This window comes from Pleurodeles waltl, chromosome 2_2, assembly GCF_031143425.1.
Source record: "Pleurodeles waltl isolate 20211129_DDA chromosome 2_2, aPleWal1.hap1.20221129, whole genome shotgun sequence".
Classification (NCBI taxonomy): Eukaryota; Metazoa; Chordata; class Amphibia; order Caudata; family Salamandridae; genus Pleurodeles; species Pleurodeles waltl.
This window is the reverse complement of record NC_090439.1, coordinates 318,110,822-318,130,466: the sequence shown is the minus strand read 5'-3', so window position 1 is coordinate 318,130,466 and position 19,645 is coordinate 318,110,822. Positions and strand designations below refer to the sequence as shown.

General features: G+C 44.4%; 1 protein-coding gene across 2 annotated transcripts in view; it reads left to right on the top strand.

Moving 5' to 3' along the window:
- Window positions 1-19,645, top strand: part of ATP9B (ATPase phospholipid transporting 9B (putative)) — a 2,250,419-nt gene that overhangs the window by 857,048 nt on the left and 1,373,726 nt on the right. For both annotated transcript variants that reach the window (XM_069219789.1, XM_069219790.1), the window contains exon 8: window positions 15,178-15,272. In XM_069219789.1, coding sequence (XP_069075890.1) covers window positions 15,178-15,272 — 95 coding nt within the window. The remainder of the gene's footprint in view (window positions 1-15,177; window positions 15,273-19,645) is intronic.

The following is a 19,645-nucleotide window of genomic DNA, read 5'->3' as shown; positions in this document are numbered from 1 at the left end:
TGCTGTGATGTCCTTAGGTGCCCATCCAACTCCGGGTAGGCCACCGCCAGGCTCCGGAACATCAGGGGGGTCATGGTGCGACGGGCACCCCTCCCACGTTGGGAGGCCATCCCCAGCTGAGCCTCCGCCGTCTTCTTGCTGCAGCGGCGAATGTCCTCCCATCTCTTACGGCAGTGGGTGCCCCGTCTCTGGTGGGCCCCCAGGGTCCGGACCTCCTTGGCGATGGCACGCCAAATGTCCCTCTTCTGGTGGGCGCTGACCTACATGACATGCACAAGGAAAGAGGAACAGTCATTACCTACTGCACCGTCAATGTGAGTGGCCCCCTCCCAACTCTGTCCATGTGGCCCATTCATCCCCATGCATAACTGTTCTATGCACTCTGCCCCCTTCCCTCTTCCACCCAGCCCTCTCCACCCAGCATAGCCCATACAACGTGCTCCCTGTGTACTAACCTGTTGGTCTGGAGGACCGTAGAGTAGCGTGTACTGGGGGAGGACCCCATCCACAAGTTTCTCCAACTCCTGTGCAGTGAAGGCAGGGGCCCTTTCCCCAGACGCAGCAGCCATCGTCGCTTCCAGACCGAGGTCACAGCAGCACTGGCAGTGTAGGTCCTCTCCTGTCGAAGGTCAGGTATCTAGTGATTCAACAGATAGAAAATGGTGGTGACGTCCGCAGCGGTGACTTCCGCGGCGGGGCGCATCATCACCGCCAGCGCACCTGTTCATTGGCTCCTGGGACGCATAGGGTCCAATGTTCACCAATGCATCATTGCGCCGCGCTCTACGACCGCATACCCGCGACGGTGTCCAACGCCAGCGCAGTTACCCCACAGTTCCATTGTCCCAGTTTAGAGGTCAGGCAGCCGCCATTTCAGGGGCCCACATGGCTTCATTTACTACTGCGTCACACATACTGAGGCCTACACTCAAAACATTTCCCGGATGGGTTAATTGTCTGTTGTAGTCTTGTGTGTGACTGTGGGTACATACCTGGAGGAATGGTGACAGTTTCTTTGCTGTTGTCCTTCTTAGGCACCGTCAGTTGGGACATATTGGAAGATGGCGGAATCCGCCGGTGTACCGACCGCTGGTGGACCTGTTGACAATGGAAGAGAGACATTTGATCGTGACCTACCGGTTTGACCGTGCCACAATCCAGGAACTATGTAGCCAGTTGGAGCCAGACCTGATGTCACCAATCCGCCATCCGACTGGAATCCCCCCTGACGTGCAGGTGCTGTCAGTGCTCCATTTCCTTGCAAGTGGCTCTTTTCAGACAACAGTGGCCATGGCATCAGGGATGTCCCAGCCTATGTTTTCAAACGTTTTGTCCAGAGTGTTGTCTGCCCTGCCGAAACACGTAAGGAGATACATCATTTTCCCTCAGGTGGAGGATTTGCCTACAGTGAAAGGTGACTTCTATGCCCTTGGACATATCCCCAACGTCATAGGTGCCATTGATGGGACCCATGTAGCTCTGGTCCCCCCCCTCAGGAGTGAACAGGTGTACAGGAACAGGAAGAGTTATCATTCTATGAATGTCCAGATGGTCTGTTTGGCAGACCAGTACATCTCGCAGGTAAATGCTATGTTCCCTGGCTCAGTGCATGACGCCTACATTCTGCGGAATAGCAGCATCCCTGATATGATGGGTCAACTCCAGAGGCACCGTATATGCCTATTGGGGGACTCTGGTTACCCCAACCTGTCCTGGCTATTGACCCCAGTGAGGAATCCCAGGACCAGGGCAGAGGAACGGTACAATAAGGCCCATGGGCGGACTAGGAGGGTGATCGAACGCACCTTCGGCCTCCTGAAGGCCAGATTCAGGTGCCTCCATATGACAGGTGGGTCCCTATTCTACTCACCGAAGAAGGTGTCCGACATCATCATCGCCTGCTCCATGCTCCATAATTTGGCATTGCGACGCCAGGTGCCTTTTCTGCAGGAGGATGATCCAGATGACGGTGTTGTAGCAGCGGTGGAGCCTGTGGACAGTGATGAGGATGAAGCTGATGAAGAAGAAAACGACAACAGGGAGTCAGTCATACAGCAGTATTTTCAGTGAGACACAGGTGAGTACATTTTCAGCTTTAAAATAATATTAACTTTCACACGTCTACCTCTATCCTGTACCTACATTTCACTCACTATTTGTTAATTGAGTTGTCCCCTTCCATTTTAGTTTCACAAATGTGGTAACCTACGTGTCAACAGCTTGCACCCTTGAAAGGCTTGTGATGTGTGACATTGGTATGTTGGCCTTCCAATGGGTAACCATTTTTGACACTGTAATTGACAATACAAAGTTCAAAATCATTGACTGACTCAAGTTTTATTAGTGTTTCAAGGGTGTTTATTTAAGTGCATAACAATGAAGGGGGGTTGTGAAATGGGGATGGGTTATGGTGGAAGAATGTCCATGGCAGAGTCCAGTCTATTAGTCTCACAGGTACATTGCACATCTGGCCATTGGAAGTGGAGCTGGGGCAGTTCCGATTTGGACAGGGTAACAAAGTGGTACAGTGGGGGGACAATCAGGGTGGTCTTATTTCCTGGCGGGGGTCTTGCCATCTTGCTCTGTCCTGTTCCTGGATCTCAGGGCCCGCTTTCGTGGTGGTTGTCCGTCTGCAGGGAGTGGGGTGCTGGTGTGTTGGTCCTGTGGCGGGCGTCCTGTCCACTAGCGCCGGCGGAGGTGGTGGGCATTTCATCTTCCTGGCTAGTGTCAGGGGCCCCTTGGAGTGCCACGGTGTCCCTCAAGGTCTTTTGAATGTCCGTCAGCACCCCTACAATGGTGCCCAGGGCGGAGCCGATGGTCCTGAGCTCCTCCCTGAACCCCAAATCCTGCTCCTCCTGCAGACGCAGGGTCTCCTGCAACTTGCCCAGTACTGTTGCCATCGTCTCCTGGGAGTGGTGGTATGCTCCCATGATGGAGGATAGGGCCTCGTGGAGAGTAGGTTCCCTTGGCCTGTCCTCCCTCTGTCGCACAGCAGCCCTCCCAGTTCCCCTGTGTTCCTGTGCCTCCGTCCCCTGGACCGTGTGCCCACTACCACTGCCCCCTGGTCCCTGTTGTTGTTGGGGTGTTGGGTTAGCCTGGGTGCCCTGTAGTGGTGGACACACTGCTGATTGACCTGTCCTGGGTAGGGAGGTTTGGGCCCGCTGGGTGGGTGCTGTGCTGGTGTTCCCAGAGGGTGGAAGGTCGGTGTTGGGCTGTGGCTGGGCAAGGGGAACCGACTGTCCGGAGGCCCATAATGGTCCGGGCTGGTCATCAGGATCCAGTAGAGCAGGGCTGCTGTCGTCACTGTGGGCCTCTTCTGGGGGTGGAGTGGTGTTGTCTGGACCCTCTGGTGTGGTGATGTTCCTACGGGTTCCTGCGGGGGTATGAGTACATGATTATTGCATGTGTGTGTTTCATGGTGTGCAATGGTTGGGTGTGCGTGTACACCAGTGCAGGCATTCCTGTTTGGGGGCTTGTGTGCTGATGGTTGGGGCTGTTGTGGGTCTGTGCAGTGGGCATGCTATTGATGGGTATCCATGCTTAGTTATGTCATGCAGGTCTTGGGGTTGGGATGGGTGGTTGTTGTCATTGGTAGATTAGTGAGGATTTTGGGTGATAGGGGAGGGTGTGGGTGTGTGATAGCATGCAGGTAGGGTGGGGGATATGATAGTTAAGATTTGACTTACCAGTGTCCGTTCCTCCGACTCCTGCGAGGCCCTCAGGATGCAAGATGGACAAGACTTGCTCCTCCCATGTTGTTAGTTGTGGTGGAGGAGGTGGGGGTCCGCCGCCAGTCTGCTGTAAAGCGATGTGGTGCCTGGATACCGTGGAACGCACCTTCCCCCGTAGGTCGTTCCACCTCTTCCTGATGTCCTCCCTATTTCTTGGGTGCTGTCCCACAGCGTTGACCCTGTCGACTATTCTTTGCCATAACTCCATCTTCCTGGCTATGGATGTGTGCTGTACCTGTGAGCCAAATAGCTGTGGCTCTACCCGGATGATTTCCTCCACCACGACCCTGAGCTCCTCCTCGGAGAAGCGGGGGTGTCTTTGGCGTGACATGGGGTGGTGTGTGTGAGGTGTTGGGTGGTGTATGTGTTGATGAGTGTGGTGAGTGTAGTGGTATGTGGTGTTTTGTGCGTGGGTGTTGTGTGGGTGATGGTGTAGTGTGCCTCTGTGTGATGGGTTCTCTATTCTGTGCTGTCTCTCTCTCTGGCCTTCTCTCAGAAATTCTGGTCATAGGGGTTTGTGTGTGATGTGGGTGTGTGTTTTATACTGTGTTTGGTGTGTGGGAGTGTTGTTTGTATGTGTATCAGGTGTGGGTATTTGTAATTGTCCCCAATGTGGCGGTGTTTTGTAGAAGTGTGTGTATTTTGAGCGCGGCGGTGTGTACTGCCAATGGAATACCGCGGTTGAAAGACCGCCGCGTGGATTCGTGGGTCGTAATGGCATGGGCGTGTTTCTGTTGCCGTGGAGGTGGAGGATTTGTTTCCGCATGTTTATCGTGGTGTGGCGGTATTGTGTGGGTGTCTGAATTTCGGCGGATTCCGTGATGTGTGTCATAATAGCTGTGGCGGAATTCCGCGGCCGCGGCGGTGTGTTGGCGGTCTTCTGCACGGCGGTAAGCGCCTTATACCGCCAATGTTGTAATGACCCCCTAAGTCTTTTTGGCCCTGAGACTTCAGAAAACAGGAGGCAAGCTCAATCTAAGCCCTTGGAGAGCACTTCTCAGCAGTCAGAGGGCAGCAGGGCAACAGCAAGGCAGCAGTCCTTCTCAGCTGTAGCCAGGCAGTTCCTCTTGACAGGTTACAGGTTCAGGCACAGAAGTGTCTGATTTGTTGGGGTCAGCGACCCAGTGTATATACCCAAAAATGTCTTGGAAGTGGGGGGAGACTTCAAAGAGTGGTTTTGAAGTGCACAAGTTCCCCTTTCAGTGCAATCCTGTCTGCCAGGGTCCCAGTAGGGGGTTTGGCAGTCCATTGTGTGAGGGCAGCCCACTGGCCTTTGTGATGTAAGTGTCAGGCCAATCACCCTTCTAGGTCAGGAAGACCCATTCAATATGCAAATGAGTGCAGGTGTGACTGAGTGTCCTGTGTTTGTGGTTGTCTGGGTGAAATGCACAAGTGAGTCCAGACGTTGATTGGAGACAGGCTGTATGGCACAGATGGTTTTGAGTGCAGGGAAATGCTCACTTTCTAAAAGTGGCATTTCTGAAATAGTAATATAAAATCCAACCTCACAAATAAGCAGGATTTTCTATTACCATTCTGGACATACTAAATATGACCTGGTTACCCCTTTCAGATCAGAATCTACCACTCAAAAGGTATATGAGGGTAGCCCTAATGCTAGTCTAAGAGAGGAGCAGGCCTCATAGTATTGGAAAAACAATTGAGGGGTTTTTCATTACCAGGACATAGAAAACAAATAGTACATTTCCTGCCTTTTATCTACATTGCACTCTGCCGTAGGGGTTAACTAGGACCCACCTTAGGTTTGACTTATATGTAGAAAAGAGGGAGTTTAAGGCTTGCCAAGTACTTTTAAATGCCAAGTCAAAGTGGCAGTGAAAATCCACACACAGGCTTTACAGTGGCAGGCCTGAGACATGGTTAAGGGGCTAGTTATGTGGGTGACACCATCAGTGCTGCAGGCCCCACTAGTAACTTGTAATTTACAGGCACTAGTAACAGGTAATGTACAGGTTTTCAACACTCCTTGTCATTTTAAACTTGCCTATGTGATAGGGTTTCCACCCAATTCCTTTTGCATTTTTTGTCAATTTTATTTATCCTCTTCTAAAAAGGTTTTATTTATGTATTTTAAAAAGGCTCAGTGTTATGCACTGTAGAGTTGGATGTCAGGGTTTGCTGTTACTTCAGAATGAAGCGGTTTATGTTAGAGTGCATATTTAAAAAGCATATTTTTCCGTAGGAAAAGTAAGCTTTTGTGATTATTATTGCTTTATTGTTTTACTCTTTTAGATGAATTTTACACTGTGGATGTTTGGTTGTATTAAATGCTGTACATTCTCTTTTATGTGTGTCTCACATGCCAATAAAGTTGTTTGTCTTATTCACTGAAAATTATTTGTTGATCATGATGTGAATGGTGAATAGAGCAGGGGACAAGATTGAGCTTTGAGGTATCCATCGAGGGAGGATAAGTGTGTATTTATTGTTCCAAATTGAGCCCTTCCGAGACAAAGAGAACTAGTTAGAGGCCTCCCTTGAAAACCTTCCAATTGGAGAAGGAGGTAAATAAATACCCTATGGTATATTGTGTTCCACTAATATACAATATTAGGCCCTAAAGGTATGCATATTCTTTATCCAAGACTAATAGAATATTGATGGGCACATTAAGAATGGCATTCGCTGAGTTAGTTAAATTTTGGTCTGAACCCAGATTGATATCAATCGAAGAGAACAGATTTTAGAATTTGTAAAACCAGCTGGTTGATGGATGTCCTTTTCAGTGGAGGTAAACTGAAGTCTAGATTTCTTCATTAATGCAATTATTTATCTGTTTTGCATGTCCAGGGCACCTGCCATGCGGACATTGAGTAACATGACTTCCTAGAGGTTTAGAGATGAATCGTTTTAGAGCGCAGAAAAGAATTTGAAAGGAAGGATATGCTGGGGAGTCACATAAAGTGAGTTAAACTGCCAGTAGAATTTGTGAGTTAAGAGTAATCCACTTCTTGGTTTGTAGAGCTTGTTCCTATTTATACTGATGTATTCATCTGAGATGAGGAGGTCAAAAGAGGGAGAAGGTGGTTTTGGTACAGAAAAAGCAGTCGTAAATATGATTAAGGAAAAGGTCAGAGATGTTCCACACCAAAGTGCACACTCAGACATACTTAATTCAAAGAGGTTACTTCAAGGAAGGTGTGATTGGTAATGTGCTTCAGGTCCCTTTCCAGTGCTTGGTATTATGAGCGAGAGACATTGTACCTCTTCCTATGAGAATTATGAGATTTTCAAAGAAACAATGTTGATAAAGGACATATTAGAGAGCTGAAGAGGGATGCTAGATTGAGACAGCGGGTAGAGAGAGAAAAAAGCAAGTTGAGGGTTCAGGTGGGATGAATTGGGGGCGGAGGAGGCCAGAATAGTACAAAAGACTGTTTCAAATGTTGGGAAGGTTGTTCCCTATGGAAAAGTAGATAATAGAAGAAAATAATTTGTTTTCATATCAGCAGTTAGGAGTCTTGGTAGAAGAACGTGTAAAAATCTTTTGCAGATCATCACAGTTATTGTAATTAGTAAAATTATAATTTTTGGCTGCAATCCAATAAGTTCAAAACTGATTAGGAAGACAGATAAAAGGGTAATAGGTAAGAAAACTAGATCATAAAACAAATCTGCAAATTAGCCAGAATTGCTGTGATATGTGCAAACCGTACCACATTATTGACTATTATTAATTGTAAGTGTAATTTGTATTTATACAGTACTTACTACCCGTGATGAGGAATTGAAGTGCTGTGCAGTGAGTAGCTCACTACTCTGAAACGCAAGGTTAGAATTAAGAAACTAGTAGATAAAAACAGTTTTTTTTCCCTTGTGGATTAGTTGTGGTAAGTGTCCTAGATTAGTGTTAATTGAGATCTCATACATTAACTGTGTTGATTTGAAGGGATAAATTAATTTAAGTGGATTAGTAGAGGGAAAATGTGAGTTCTTATTGGGAGTGGTGGGCCTGTCAGTTGTATGAATTGGATCAAAGGAGGGAAGAATTTGGAAAGGGTGCTTGGGAGTCCATTGTAGTCAGAGTGGATATAAAGGCTGAGGTTGAAAGAGATTTTTTTAAATTATTTCTCCCCCTTCCCTGAATAAGCAACATTGTTGTATAAATGTTTAGAGACATATCCATCCATGTATAGCTATATGTATACATACATACACAAGTAAACCCATTATACTTGCACAGGTTTACATACAAGGCACAAACCCCACTACATAAATACTCATTTGTACATACAGAGATTAATATACTGGCTCAGACATTCACACGTGTTGTGCATACATGAGATTTTGTTATATCTAAAATTGTTAACCACTTACACATACCTTCCCTATAACCATATATACGTACTGTGATTTATACGTCGTGTCATAGAAAAAAACAGAGACTCAAAAGCACGGTCATCTGCTTATATTATCTATATAATATGACACAAGCACATATATATGTTACGCATGAACATAGATAACAAGAATTGTTTATTTTTTTAAATATATGTATATTACAAAGTGACAGATAGGTTTTTTTTTGTGTTTTTGTCCCTTTACAACTTTGCACCTGTTTGACAAATGTGCATGAAACTTTTCAGACCTTTTCAGATCTCCTGCTCTGTTTAATTTTGGGAGGACTGAAAGTTTTGTGGCATTCGGTCAAGGGGCTGCAAAGAAAACAAGTGGGTCCCAAAACGGGCTTCAAATACAATGCATTTTCCATAGATATTTGAATTTGGCATAGTGCAAAGACTCAGCTGGATTTTAATGATATTTCGCAGTAATACATATTAGGTGTGCAGATGATTCTGTAGGGTACTGCAGGCAAGTAGGTTAGGTAAGTTTTAAGTTATAAGGGTTTTCAACTTCGTGATGTCTTGTAGCACAATACTACTATACATATCAAGGAAGCCCAAAAAACCTAGCATGCATATATAAAGTTTCAGAATTTAACAGCTGAAAGACCCATTTATGGTCACATGCTAATGAAAACCTATAAACAAATACATAACGAATAGAATATAACTTAATCTACATAAGATATAACTGTCATGCTCTCTGGCTCACAAAATAAAACTGGCACAACAAACTTCACAAATATCATCATTCTTATGTACCACTGTGCAACAAAATGATAAATTGAACTAGTAGTGAGACACGCAAACTACAATTTGGAGGATGCGATAATTGGCCACAAGGAAAAATATAATAATCTCAATCTCAATTTCTATAACAATAACAATGATTTCCTTTCATTCACTTTGTCCTTCATATGGGGCACAATCCTACTTAAAGTAGCAGGGAAGCCCAAAGAATATACAAGACCAGTGGTTCGCAACCTGTGGTCTGCGGACCCCCAGGGGTCTGTGACACATTCCCAGGGAGGTCTGCAGGCCTGGGCCAGCAGCTGGGAAGGCACGTCTCCAGCTGGGGCCTCTCGAAAGAAGCACATGTGTGTTTTTATATTTATTACTTCATTTGTGCAGCAGTTTTAAAAGCAGTGCACTTCTCCTTGTACATCCAGCATCTTTCAGGCAAAAATAAAAGAGTTAAGATAACTCTGGTGATTAATGTACCTGCTGGAGAGAGATGGGAGTTTTGTCTAGTGGTAGTTCTGACTCATCTAAGGTGGCACAGATAGTTAATATGCCTGCTGCAAAGAACGTGTATCAAGCAAAGAATAGTATTTGTTGTGCGTAGCACAGTAGGTTCCTCTTTTATCACAGAGATTCTTTTGTCACTGTGCGGTTCATAAATTACAACCATAATCTACATAGTGATCTTAGAACTGCCATCAAAGAGCTGCATGCAAACTGCCTGGCACAAATTAGAAAGTTATGCCCCCAGTCTTTCATTGTCCTTCTGCTGCTAAAAAAGGTTTGCTTGCATAGAAATACTTTCTTATTATTAAAGTCAGTGCTAACCACTGTGTCATGAATCCTGAACTTGTGCTTCTCCAGACCAAGCACTCTTAGAAAATGACTACCAATATGATATGAATCCTATACCTTGTAGTCCCCTGTAAAGGGCTCCGACACCCTACACTGGTATGTGAGGTGCTATAAAACAAATGAATTACATGTGACAGAGAGTCTATGGAGAGATGAGAGGCCTGTATTGTTTCATGTCCATTCCTCACCACATATTTATGTAAAAAAGCTTTCTGAGATCTTATGTACCTAAAAAAAATTAAAAACAGAAATCGTTTGAGAAATGTAGAATCTGACCTGAGGATTCAGCTTTCGTAAATATAACACAAACATTGAAAAGTTAGTCTCAGGATGCAGCACCAACCTTCCCATTAAAATGTTTCGATTTTTGCATATTTTTTCAGTTTGTATATGTTTTGCGAATTACAGTTTCAATGTTTTGAATTTAAATCGTACAAATTGCTTGGGGATCCCCGGCTTCCAGTAGTGATTCAGTTGGGGGTCCTCAGGAACCACTGTACTAGACTGCATATCTAAAGTTTTAGATTTACGACTTGAATAACTGAAAGACCCTTGTAAGGTCACATGCTAATGGAAACCAATACATAAATTCATAACAAATAGAATACATCTTAAAGTACATAGGTTTTCTTTGCATGCGTTCCGGCTCACAAAATAAAACTGTGCCCAACAAGCCAAACAAAAAGGAAAAGTGATCTAGCAGTGAGCTACACAAACTATTATCTAGAGGACATGCTAATTGGTCGTTAGGGGAAAAAAGAATTTAATTTTTATAATAACAATGATTAACTTTCATTCACTTTAGGGTTCATATATAGCACAATCCTACTAAAAGTAGGAAGGAAGCCCAAAAAATAAACCAGACTGCATATGTAAAGTTTCAGAATTACTACATGATCAACTAAAAGACGTATGGTCACATGATTGTGTAACCCAATAAACAAATAACTAAGGCCTAGCTGTATTATTGAATTGCAGTACATTTGCATCACTCATGGTGTCGCATGGGCAATGTAACCCCTAAATCAGATTCACAAAGGAACGCAAGGCGACCATGAATAGTCCTGCCTTGATTGGTGAATCTCGAGAGTCGCAAGGCAGCGCAGTTGGTGTTTTGCGTTACTCTGAACACCATAATCTACATTGCTGCTAAATTTCACATACGCCTGTATGCCGTGGCACCGTAGCCACTCCACTATATGCTGTTCTACTCTGTCACTCCAATCTTCGCTTCTCCACTGTACGAAACTCCACTCTACGCGCCTCCTCTCTATGCCATTACACTGTATGTAATGCCACTGCATGCCAGTCCAGTCTACGTCACTCCGTTATACTCCACTCCACTAGGTGCTACTCCACTATATGCTATTCCACTCTATGGATTTCTACTGTAAGCCACTCTACTCTGTTCCACTGTATGCATCTCCACTCTACAACACGCCACTGTACGCTATTCCACTCTATGGCACTCCAATGTACGCTTCTTCACTCTACGCCACTCCAGTGTATGGCACTCCAGTCTACATAACGTCATTCTACACTGTTCGATTGGACCCCACTCCAATGTATGCAACTTGACTGTATGATATTACACTCTAACCCATGATACAGTGCACCACTTCAGTCTGCACCACTCCACTGTATGCTACTTGACAATACACTATTACACTCCAAGCCACTCCAATGTAGAATACTCTGCTCTACTCCACTCCACAACTCTACATCTCTTCAGTGTATGCCACTTCTCTGTATGCTATTCCACTCTACATCATTCCACTGTATGTCACTCCACTCTATGCTACTCCACTGTACGCCACTCCAGTGTATGCCACTCCACTCCATTCTATACTATACCATTTGGCGCCACTCCACTGTATGCTATTACACTCTAGAACATTCCAGTGTTTGCCACTCCAGGCTTCAAAATCGTGTAATCTGAAGAACACTGAGGGCTGAGGCGGGCCTGGGGTATTATTTTGCAGTGAACAAATATAGAGGAAGTCTGTGTATGACTTATCCAGTGAAGTAGTTTCATGCTTCTTCAGAATTCAAATTGGACTAAGTGAGGCACCTGAACAGGTGTCTTCATCTTGATATCCTTTGGGATTTTAAGTACTGTTACTTGAAAGAGAACCGGCTGCTGAAGGTACATTCATATCCCATTCCCACCCCCAACAGAAGAAGAGGTTAGCATAATAATGAAGTTGTGGGTGGCAATAATAACCCAATAACCGCAAACTTTGACCAGGACAGATGACGTATTGAAAAGAGTTTTCTTACTGTAATAGATCTGTCTGTCAGCTGGTCTCGAAAAACAAATGTTGGTGCAGCCAAGAATAAAACACCTGAATGCCTAATGTAAGCAATCATTGAGGGATACCTTTCATTTTTAGAAAGCTCTTTTTGTTGATGTTACAGTGAGCCTTGAGCCAAGGCATACTGCTTGTAGCTATCAATCTCCTGTAAGTATCTAATATTCAGGATATCAGATTTTGCAGACTTGTGCACACATTTCACAAATTTTCGTTGCACCTTGAGGTGGCCTGTATTGTATTGCAAACTGTCTAAGGTGTGCCTCCCAGGGAAAAGGGATGTGGTCCTAAAGAACTGGGCAGCAGTATTAGTGTATGCCTTTGCTCTGACTTACAAATCTGTTTTTTGCTGTTCTCTGTTTCAGCTGTATCCATCTGGACATAATCTACGTAGCAAGGGCAGTCTGATTAAGTACAGGACTAAAAGGTGGAAGCATTGACACCAGGTTCTGGAGCAGGAACTCAGCCCCTCTTGCTACCTTTAGGTCATGGTTTAATTTTTTTGCTACAGCCTGGTATTTCATGGATCTTGATATATACTGTAAACCCTAACTGCAGGAGATAAATATGTGTAGCAACTCTGAAAAGTAATGCTTTATCTGTCCAATAACAAATGCAGATCCTTTGGCTGCTATTGTTGCTTTAGGAATTCTGTCCTTGAGTGTTTTTTTATTACGGAACACTTTTGTAAATAAACATTGTGATTTTTCCCAATACCCCATTGTTCAGAGGCCCTGTTAAGCATTGAAATGTTGTATCTCTTCTTGATCACATGCTTTTCAATTTAGTGTCCTTCCATGACACTGACCTGCTGACATTGAAGATATTTGTTTGAATCATGGACATTAGGTTATTACGTCTTGCCCTGTTCTCAGCGTCCTCCGCCCTACTCTCCAGTACTTTGAGGCGGTTGTCTATGGTATTCAATCTGTTATTCGCTAGCGTCAGGGTGGGAATCGCATCCGCCAGGTCCCGTTCCGTTGTGAAAACTCTTTCTGTCACTCTTATGATCGTCCCACAAGAGGCCCAGATCTATGCTTAGCGTATCGATCTTAACTTCCCGTGCTGTTTGGGATGCCGCTATGGCTTGAAGCACATCCTGGAGAGTAGAGTCTGTGGATTCTGTCTCCAGTATATAATGTGTGATCAAGTCCGTCCCCCCTGCACGCAGTCTGGGCTGTAAGGGGCCGCCCATGTCACAGTCTCTTTTTTTAAGGGTTTTCCCCATTTGTGTGCGAAGGCTGGATTTCTCAATATTCGCTCACCTGTCGTGAGTCTGGGTTATACAGTGACGTAGTGATGCAGTTCCATAGCAAAATGGATGGTCAGTTTACACTGGGAGTTCACGATGCTGCACTTTCGGAAGTCAGATAGTGCTCATTATGTGTAATGCGTTGTCTCCTCCGGGAGGCCCGATGGTCCGCAGCGGCGTCTCATGCGCTGTTTTTCAAGCTCAACTGCTGGTCCTGGGGACAAACAACCGAGGCCACAGCAGTGGTCTCAGCTACATCCGCTTCGTAGCTCCCAAGCGCTTCCCCCTCTTATTGGGACCATTGGCCATCCATGATGAGTAGCTATTAAGGTGAATCCCAGTTGTCAATTGTCCCATGGATCTCCCGGGGGTCAGTGTCTTCCCTGTTCTGTACAAATCCGTATTAGCACGGGCAGTCCCGGACCTCGCCGGCACATCACTCTCTTACCAGCAAAGTCGTCCGGGGCTTCCGATGGTCTCCTACTTTGTGCCACAGACCGGGGGCTCGAGCCGAGGCGGTGCCACTCCAATCCCACTAGGCATGTGCTGCTGTACAGGACTCCAGTGCCTGGGCTCCTGTCTCCCTGGGTTGCCGACTCCCAATCTGTGTCAGTCGCTGCTCCGCTCTGAATGTCTCTGCCGCTATCCGCTGTGGTCGCGCTCAGTCGCATTCTGCCCTCCAAGGCCACCGAGCTTCAGTTGGGCTGGGTATTCGCTCTGGTTCTCGTGTCCGCCTCCCCAGGGGTCCCACAGACTTCGTTTCCTTCTGGCATCGGCGTCTGGAGGCCTCTGCCATGTTAAGGGCGAACTGCCTTCCAGCGTCTTTGCCGTTTCTCGCTGCACAATGGTGGCTGCCATATTGAATGCACCGCGAGCCGAGGAAAAAAGTTAATTTGAGGTTGTAATTGTAACCTCAGTGACTCCAACCTGAATTACCAGGGTCTCGGGGGGGATCAGCAATGTATCCCCCGCTTTACTTTTGGTTCAGGGTGGGTAATGGAGAAGGAGAAGCGGCCGCGGATCCTGGAGCTCCTGTAGTCCGCTGCCTACTCCATGCGAGTCTTGGCCACGCCCCCATCATGGACATTAGGTTGACAATTCTTTCCGCATGAGAGCCCTGTCTAACCCCCAAACCAGCCACATGGTTTATGGTGCCCACATTCTGTAGGCACTAGACTGTTTGAAGAGGTCTTACCCAGTGGCATATTTGGCGGAGGCTACAGGATAACCTTAGTTACCATTAATCCAGAATATTCTGTTTTCAGGTACGCCCTATGCTGAGACCTGAAGCTCAGTTCTTATCCCTTTGCTATAGATTGTACATGACCCAGATTTACGAAGATTTGTGTCATCATCGTGGTAGCACTGACATTATTTAGGGTTACGCACACTACTGACTGGCGCATCTCAGGTTGCACCTTAGTTCTTCTCCTGCATTTTCTTTCCTACGAAAATTGTGTGCCAGTTCCTAGTGTTTTGCAGAGAGTGTAAAATTAAGTACTTCCTAAAAAAGATGACACAGAAATGTAGGTGGATCACGAGTCCCAGAGTTCCCTGGCCTTATGGGAGAGGCACTGGTCTCTTCAAATGAATTGTTTCTCTTTAGGTTTGTTGAGTATGCTTTGTCTGGAAATTTGGGTGGGTCAAAATGATTGCAGACATTGACTTCATAGGTAATAGAAGGGCTTTGCTTCAAGCTCATTTATGCTTCCTCAAACTTGAATGAGCTCTGTATGTTGTTTTAAAAAATTACCCTGCACCACTTTAGTTGAGCAACAGGGTTGTCCCACATTAGTGTTGCATGTATGTTTTGTTTGGATGGGGATAACATCTATAGCTCAGCTTAACAGAAACAGTAGAAGTGAATACTTGTGTAGTTTTGTTCAGCAGTTCAGAAATAGTATTTCTTCTTTGATTTTGAGGTTCCTGTTTCATTCGGACAGACCAGTTGGATGGAGAAACAGATTGGAAGCTAAAAATTGCGGTGAGCTGCACTCAGAGGTTGCCTGCTTTGGGGGTAAGGTTTACTTTTACTTATTATGATTTATGCACCTCATATGTTATACATTTCAACCCATTACTGATTATTTTATGTATGTCACAATATGTTGTTTACTGTTGTTTCTTTAGAAACATGAGACATATACAGTGGCCTTATCACACTTTTGCTTAATTTGACAGTTGCTTCAGTTTTGTCAATTTGCTTTGATGTCTGTAAACCTGCTAAAGAAAGACTTGCGGTTAACTAACTGTTCACCGCAGCAGTGAATTTATGCATCCTTGTCCTAAAACAGAAATAAATGTATTTTCTAAGATTGAAATGTATTTGAGGTAACAGAATTCTGAATATTTCGTTCTGTTCTTTAGCTCCTACCGTCCTGCTCAGGGTTTAGTTTCATTTTTAGGTTTCGCCTGCATGCATGCTTGCGTGCTGTACTTGCAAAATCTTTTGTTGATTTCAACAAAAAATCTTAAAAGAGATTTAAACCTTGCTTTTTTACTTACCTGAACTTACCAATGACTCATTCCATTGTCGCTCTAACTTATGTGCTTCTGATTGGCCAGCACATAATCAGCTTTCACTTCCTACTCTTTGCTGCTTTGCTATCCTGCCGTCGATGCAATCAGGTGGATTCTGGCCTAGTCCTCCTTCTGCTCACTGCTATTAGATACAAGTCAGTGTCCTTCCACTCCACAAGTACATTTTTTTTTTTTTTTTTTTTTAGTTTACAAATGACCAATTCATGTGACTGCATCTGTACACCGTCTCTCTCCTCCATGTGTTTTTTCAGACTCTTCCTGGCTCACACCTCACTGCTCCCCTCTTCACACTCCTTCACTGTTTCCCCCTCCTTTAGTCCAGCATCACATTCTGTATTCCAGTTCGCGGCTTGCACAGCTATCCGTCATTTCTTTTCCCACCTCCCTTCTCCTGCTCTCTGTCATTTCTTTACCTCCCGCTATAAGCCATTTCGTTAAAAACCCAGGTGCTGCCAATGAAGGCAGGAAATGCCTGGGAAGACCATGGAGAACCAGATAAGCCTGCTACAAGATAGTGGTGGTGGGAGACAATCCGTGCGGGAAGACAACCAGTGCAGGAAAACAGCCTTGCTGCACGTCTTTGCCAAGGACTGCTACCCTGAGGCCAGTACCAGGATGGTGGTGGCCGGCCTATGTCTTGATGTGAGAGTTCATATAGCACACACTGCGAACTGAGTCACTTATAGGCACTGACCCCTGCTGGGGCACTAGACTCTTGAAACACACCAGGCTGCAAAATGTGTTAGAGCAGTGGTTCCCAACCTGTGGTCCGGGGACCACTGGGGGTCCGCGAATCCTCCTCAGGGGGTCCGCGACTTCTTAGAAAATTAAATAATATTAACAGACTAGGTTCCCTGCCATCAGTAAACACTCTGGGGGGGGTCCCTGGATTCCAATAAAGTTTCATTGGGGGGTCCCCGGCTCCAGTAATGATAAAGTGGGGGTCCACAGAAGTCAAAAGGTTGGGAACCACTGTGTTAGAGAAGTCACCGCCTGTCCCACCTGAACATGCACACAGGTGCCACACGATCTAATGTAGTGCCTGACTTCCCCAGCGTAGAACCATAAGGAGTGCATCTCATTCCCGACTCACCCACTTATTTAAAAGTGTATGCCCCTGGGCTGTTTTGAGCACCAGCCTGCACATCATAAATAACTCATACCAATAGATAAAGTGCATGCCACAGTCATTGGGCACAGTCTGGAAGCTGTGCAGCCATCAGCATTGATAAATGACACACTCATGGCCACTTTCGATGTGATGAGAAGAAGACAAAAATGCGACCACTAGAAACAGACTGTCCAAGAGATTATTGTTGTATATAAACAAGAGGCTTTTGCATGGCATCTATATGTCAGAGAGTCAGAGCTAGGTTTTCAGGGAGAGGGTCTGAGGCCACCTGAAAATGGGCAAAGGATTTACTGGGCCCACACAGATGGTGCAGTGTTGTAACTTTCAGACTGTAATGTGCTGGCAACAGCCCTCTCTCTTTGTGTGGTCTGTTGATGTCTAGGGCTACATCTGTACATTACATAACAATATGAACAAAGCATTGTTCCAAAATGAGCCTGGTTCCTTAGGTTAGTGGGTTAATAAACGTGTTGTGGTGAGTGTGTGGGCTATGCAGTTTACAGTCTTGAAACCAGCTTGGTGTCACCATTGCTCTTCATCCTTCTAAGGTCAATAAACTAAATACCACAATAGTGGGATTATAATGGCACATGGATAAACTGAGTGCCGGTAAAGTTGGATTTAAATGGTTCGTGGATAAACAGAATGCTGCTAAAGTGGGATTTTAATGGCACTTGGATAAATGGAGTGCTGCAAAAGTGGGATTACATTGGCAGTTATTATTTATAGTTGCACGCCTTCCGCAGTGAGCGTTATAATTAAAAAAACAAAGACAATCATGCAATTCTGCCCCTTTGATTGTATAAATTTTAGATATGGACTTTATTGGTACCTTATGTTGATACTACCCCTGTGTCGCAGGATTTCCCAAGCTTGGGATCAGCCATCATCGTTCTCCAGCCATGCAGCTGCTAGTGTAATACTTTACAACAAACATTGGCAAAGCCAATTGGTCTCACCCATGCAAGCCATTGTGTTTTAGTGCTTGTTTGTTAAATTTTGTGGTGTTGAAAGCATCTACCTTTAGAAGACTTTCAGCCGTGCTGTACAGCAGTCACGCTTTTTTGCAAAATGGCTAAAATAATGAAAAACACAATAGCTAGTCATAGGCGAAACCTACTGTCTTTGCCAGTGCGTGTTATGATAAGTATTTAATTTTAACAGTATGTCCTCAGACACATTAAGATTATTTGATCTGGAACCATTATTGCAGGGAAGCAATGCATTTTTTTTAAAGTGTGTATAAATATATCAGTGCTGTGCATATTTAAAAAATAAAATTCGCTGTGGCCTTAACATTTCAGAGTCATCACCCCTTGCTCAAGTTCAGCAGAATTTTTTATCTGAGTTCAACAGATTAATTTACAGAGAACAGGCCCCTTTTGTCTAATATATGAACGTTGACTCATTTATGAAGATATTGAAATATTTAAGGTTCTTCACTGTTTAATACTTAAGATTGTAGACCTTTTATCTATGTGGTTCTTAAGTCGAACTATCTTTGATGTTCTCTTATATTATATTATTTTTTGCTCTGGTGCATCATGTGTCTAGTTTTATCTGTTGTTAGTTAACTGCAGATCCTCAATCAATCAGTCAGTTTGTGCAGAGCAGTTTGTCACCCATGAGGGTATCCAGGCACTGGCAGGGTTCAGGTGATCAGCTGAAGAGCCAGGTCTTCAAAGATAAGAAAGAGTTGTTAAATGAGCATTTAAACTTTATAATTTTGTAATGTCAAATTTACCAAACATTGTTTAGTCGTTTTATTTCAAGTATGACTTGTGCAATAAAAGGGAAATAGTTTAGTTGGTTCTTACAACTTAGATGATCTGTTATCGACTGTGGTCATTGATTACATTTGAAATAAAACACAAATTGCTATTCCCATGATTGGCTTCTTTGATTCAACCTAGATCTTTCACTTTCATAAAGGTTATATTTTCTTATTACTGAGGAGAAAGATGTTATTTGTTTGGTCCTTACTGTTGATCCATTAATAAGATGTTGAGGTTGTCCCTGGGCTTACAGGGATAACACTGGCTGCTTACTTACATATTCGTATTTTTTAATATAACCAGGCTATACCGATGACTGTCCGTAAGAATGCTTTGGAAGTCTCTGTTGAATACTTACTGATTTCTACTTTGGAATGCTCTTACAGTATAGCTATAGTGTCTATTATCTACCAGTTTCCTTCTAGATCAGGGTTTTCAGTTTCTCATAATACTCCAACATCAGTCCGAACACCACCTGTTCATTTGATTTACAATGAATACTTCATGGTATCTTTGTATATTAGGGTACCCTATTTGGATTAATTTGTTTGTCAAGACTGAACTTTGATTTTGTATTTAGATCGAAACTAAACTTTTCCAATATCATGTCAGTTTGTATGTCCTTCCTTAGCAGAGGCAATAATAGAATATTGTAGATTATTACAGCAACCTTCATTATATTTATTTTGGCATACATTTTTCAAACCGCAAGAAAAGAGTTGAATGTCCAGCAACTTCCAGTCATAGTTTGGCAGCCAGCAAAGCTCAGATTTGAGCCTGTGAAAAAAGTACATTTCCTACAATGGCAGAAGAATATGTGTTGAGAAAATTGAGAGGTAGTGCTGCACCCCGGACAAATGTTGCACACATTAGTATTCCAAAACCCTGGAATATGCATCCATTTTCGATGAATACTTCTAACTGCAGATTCCTCACCTTGTG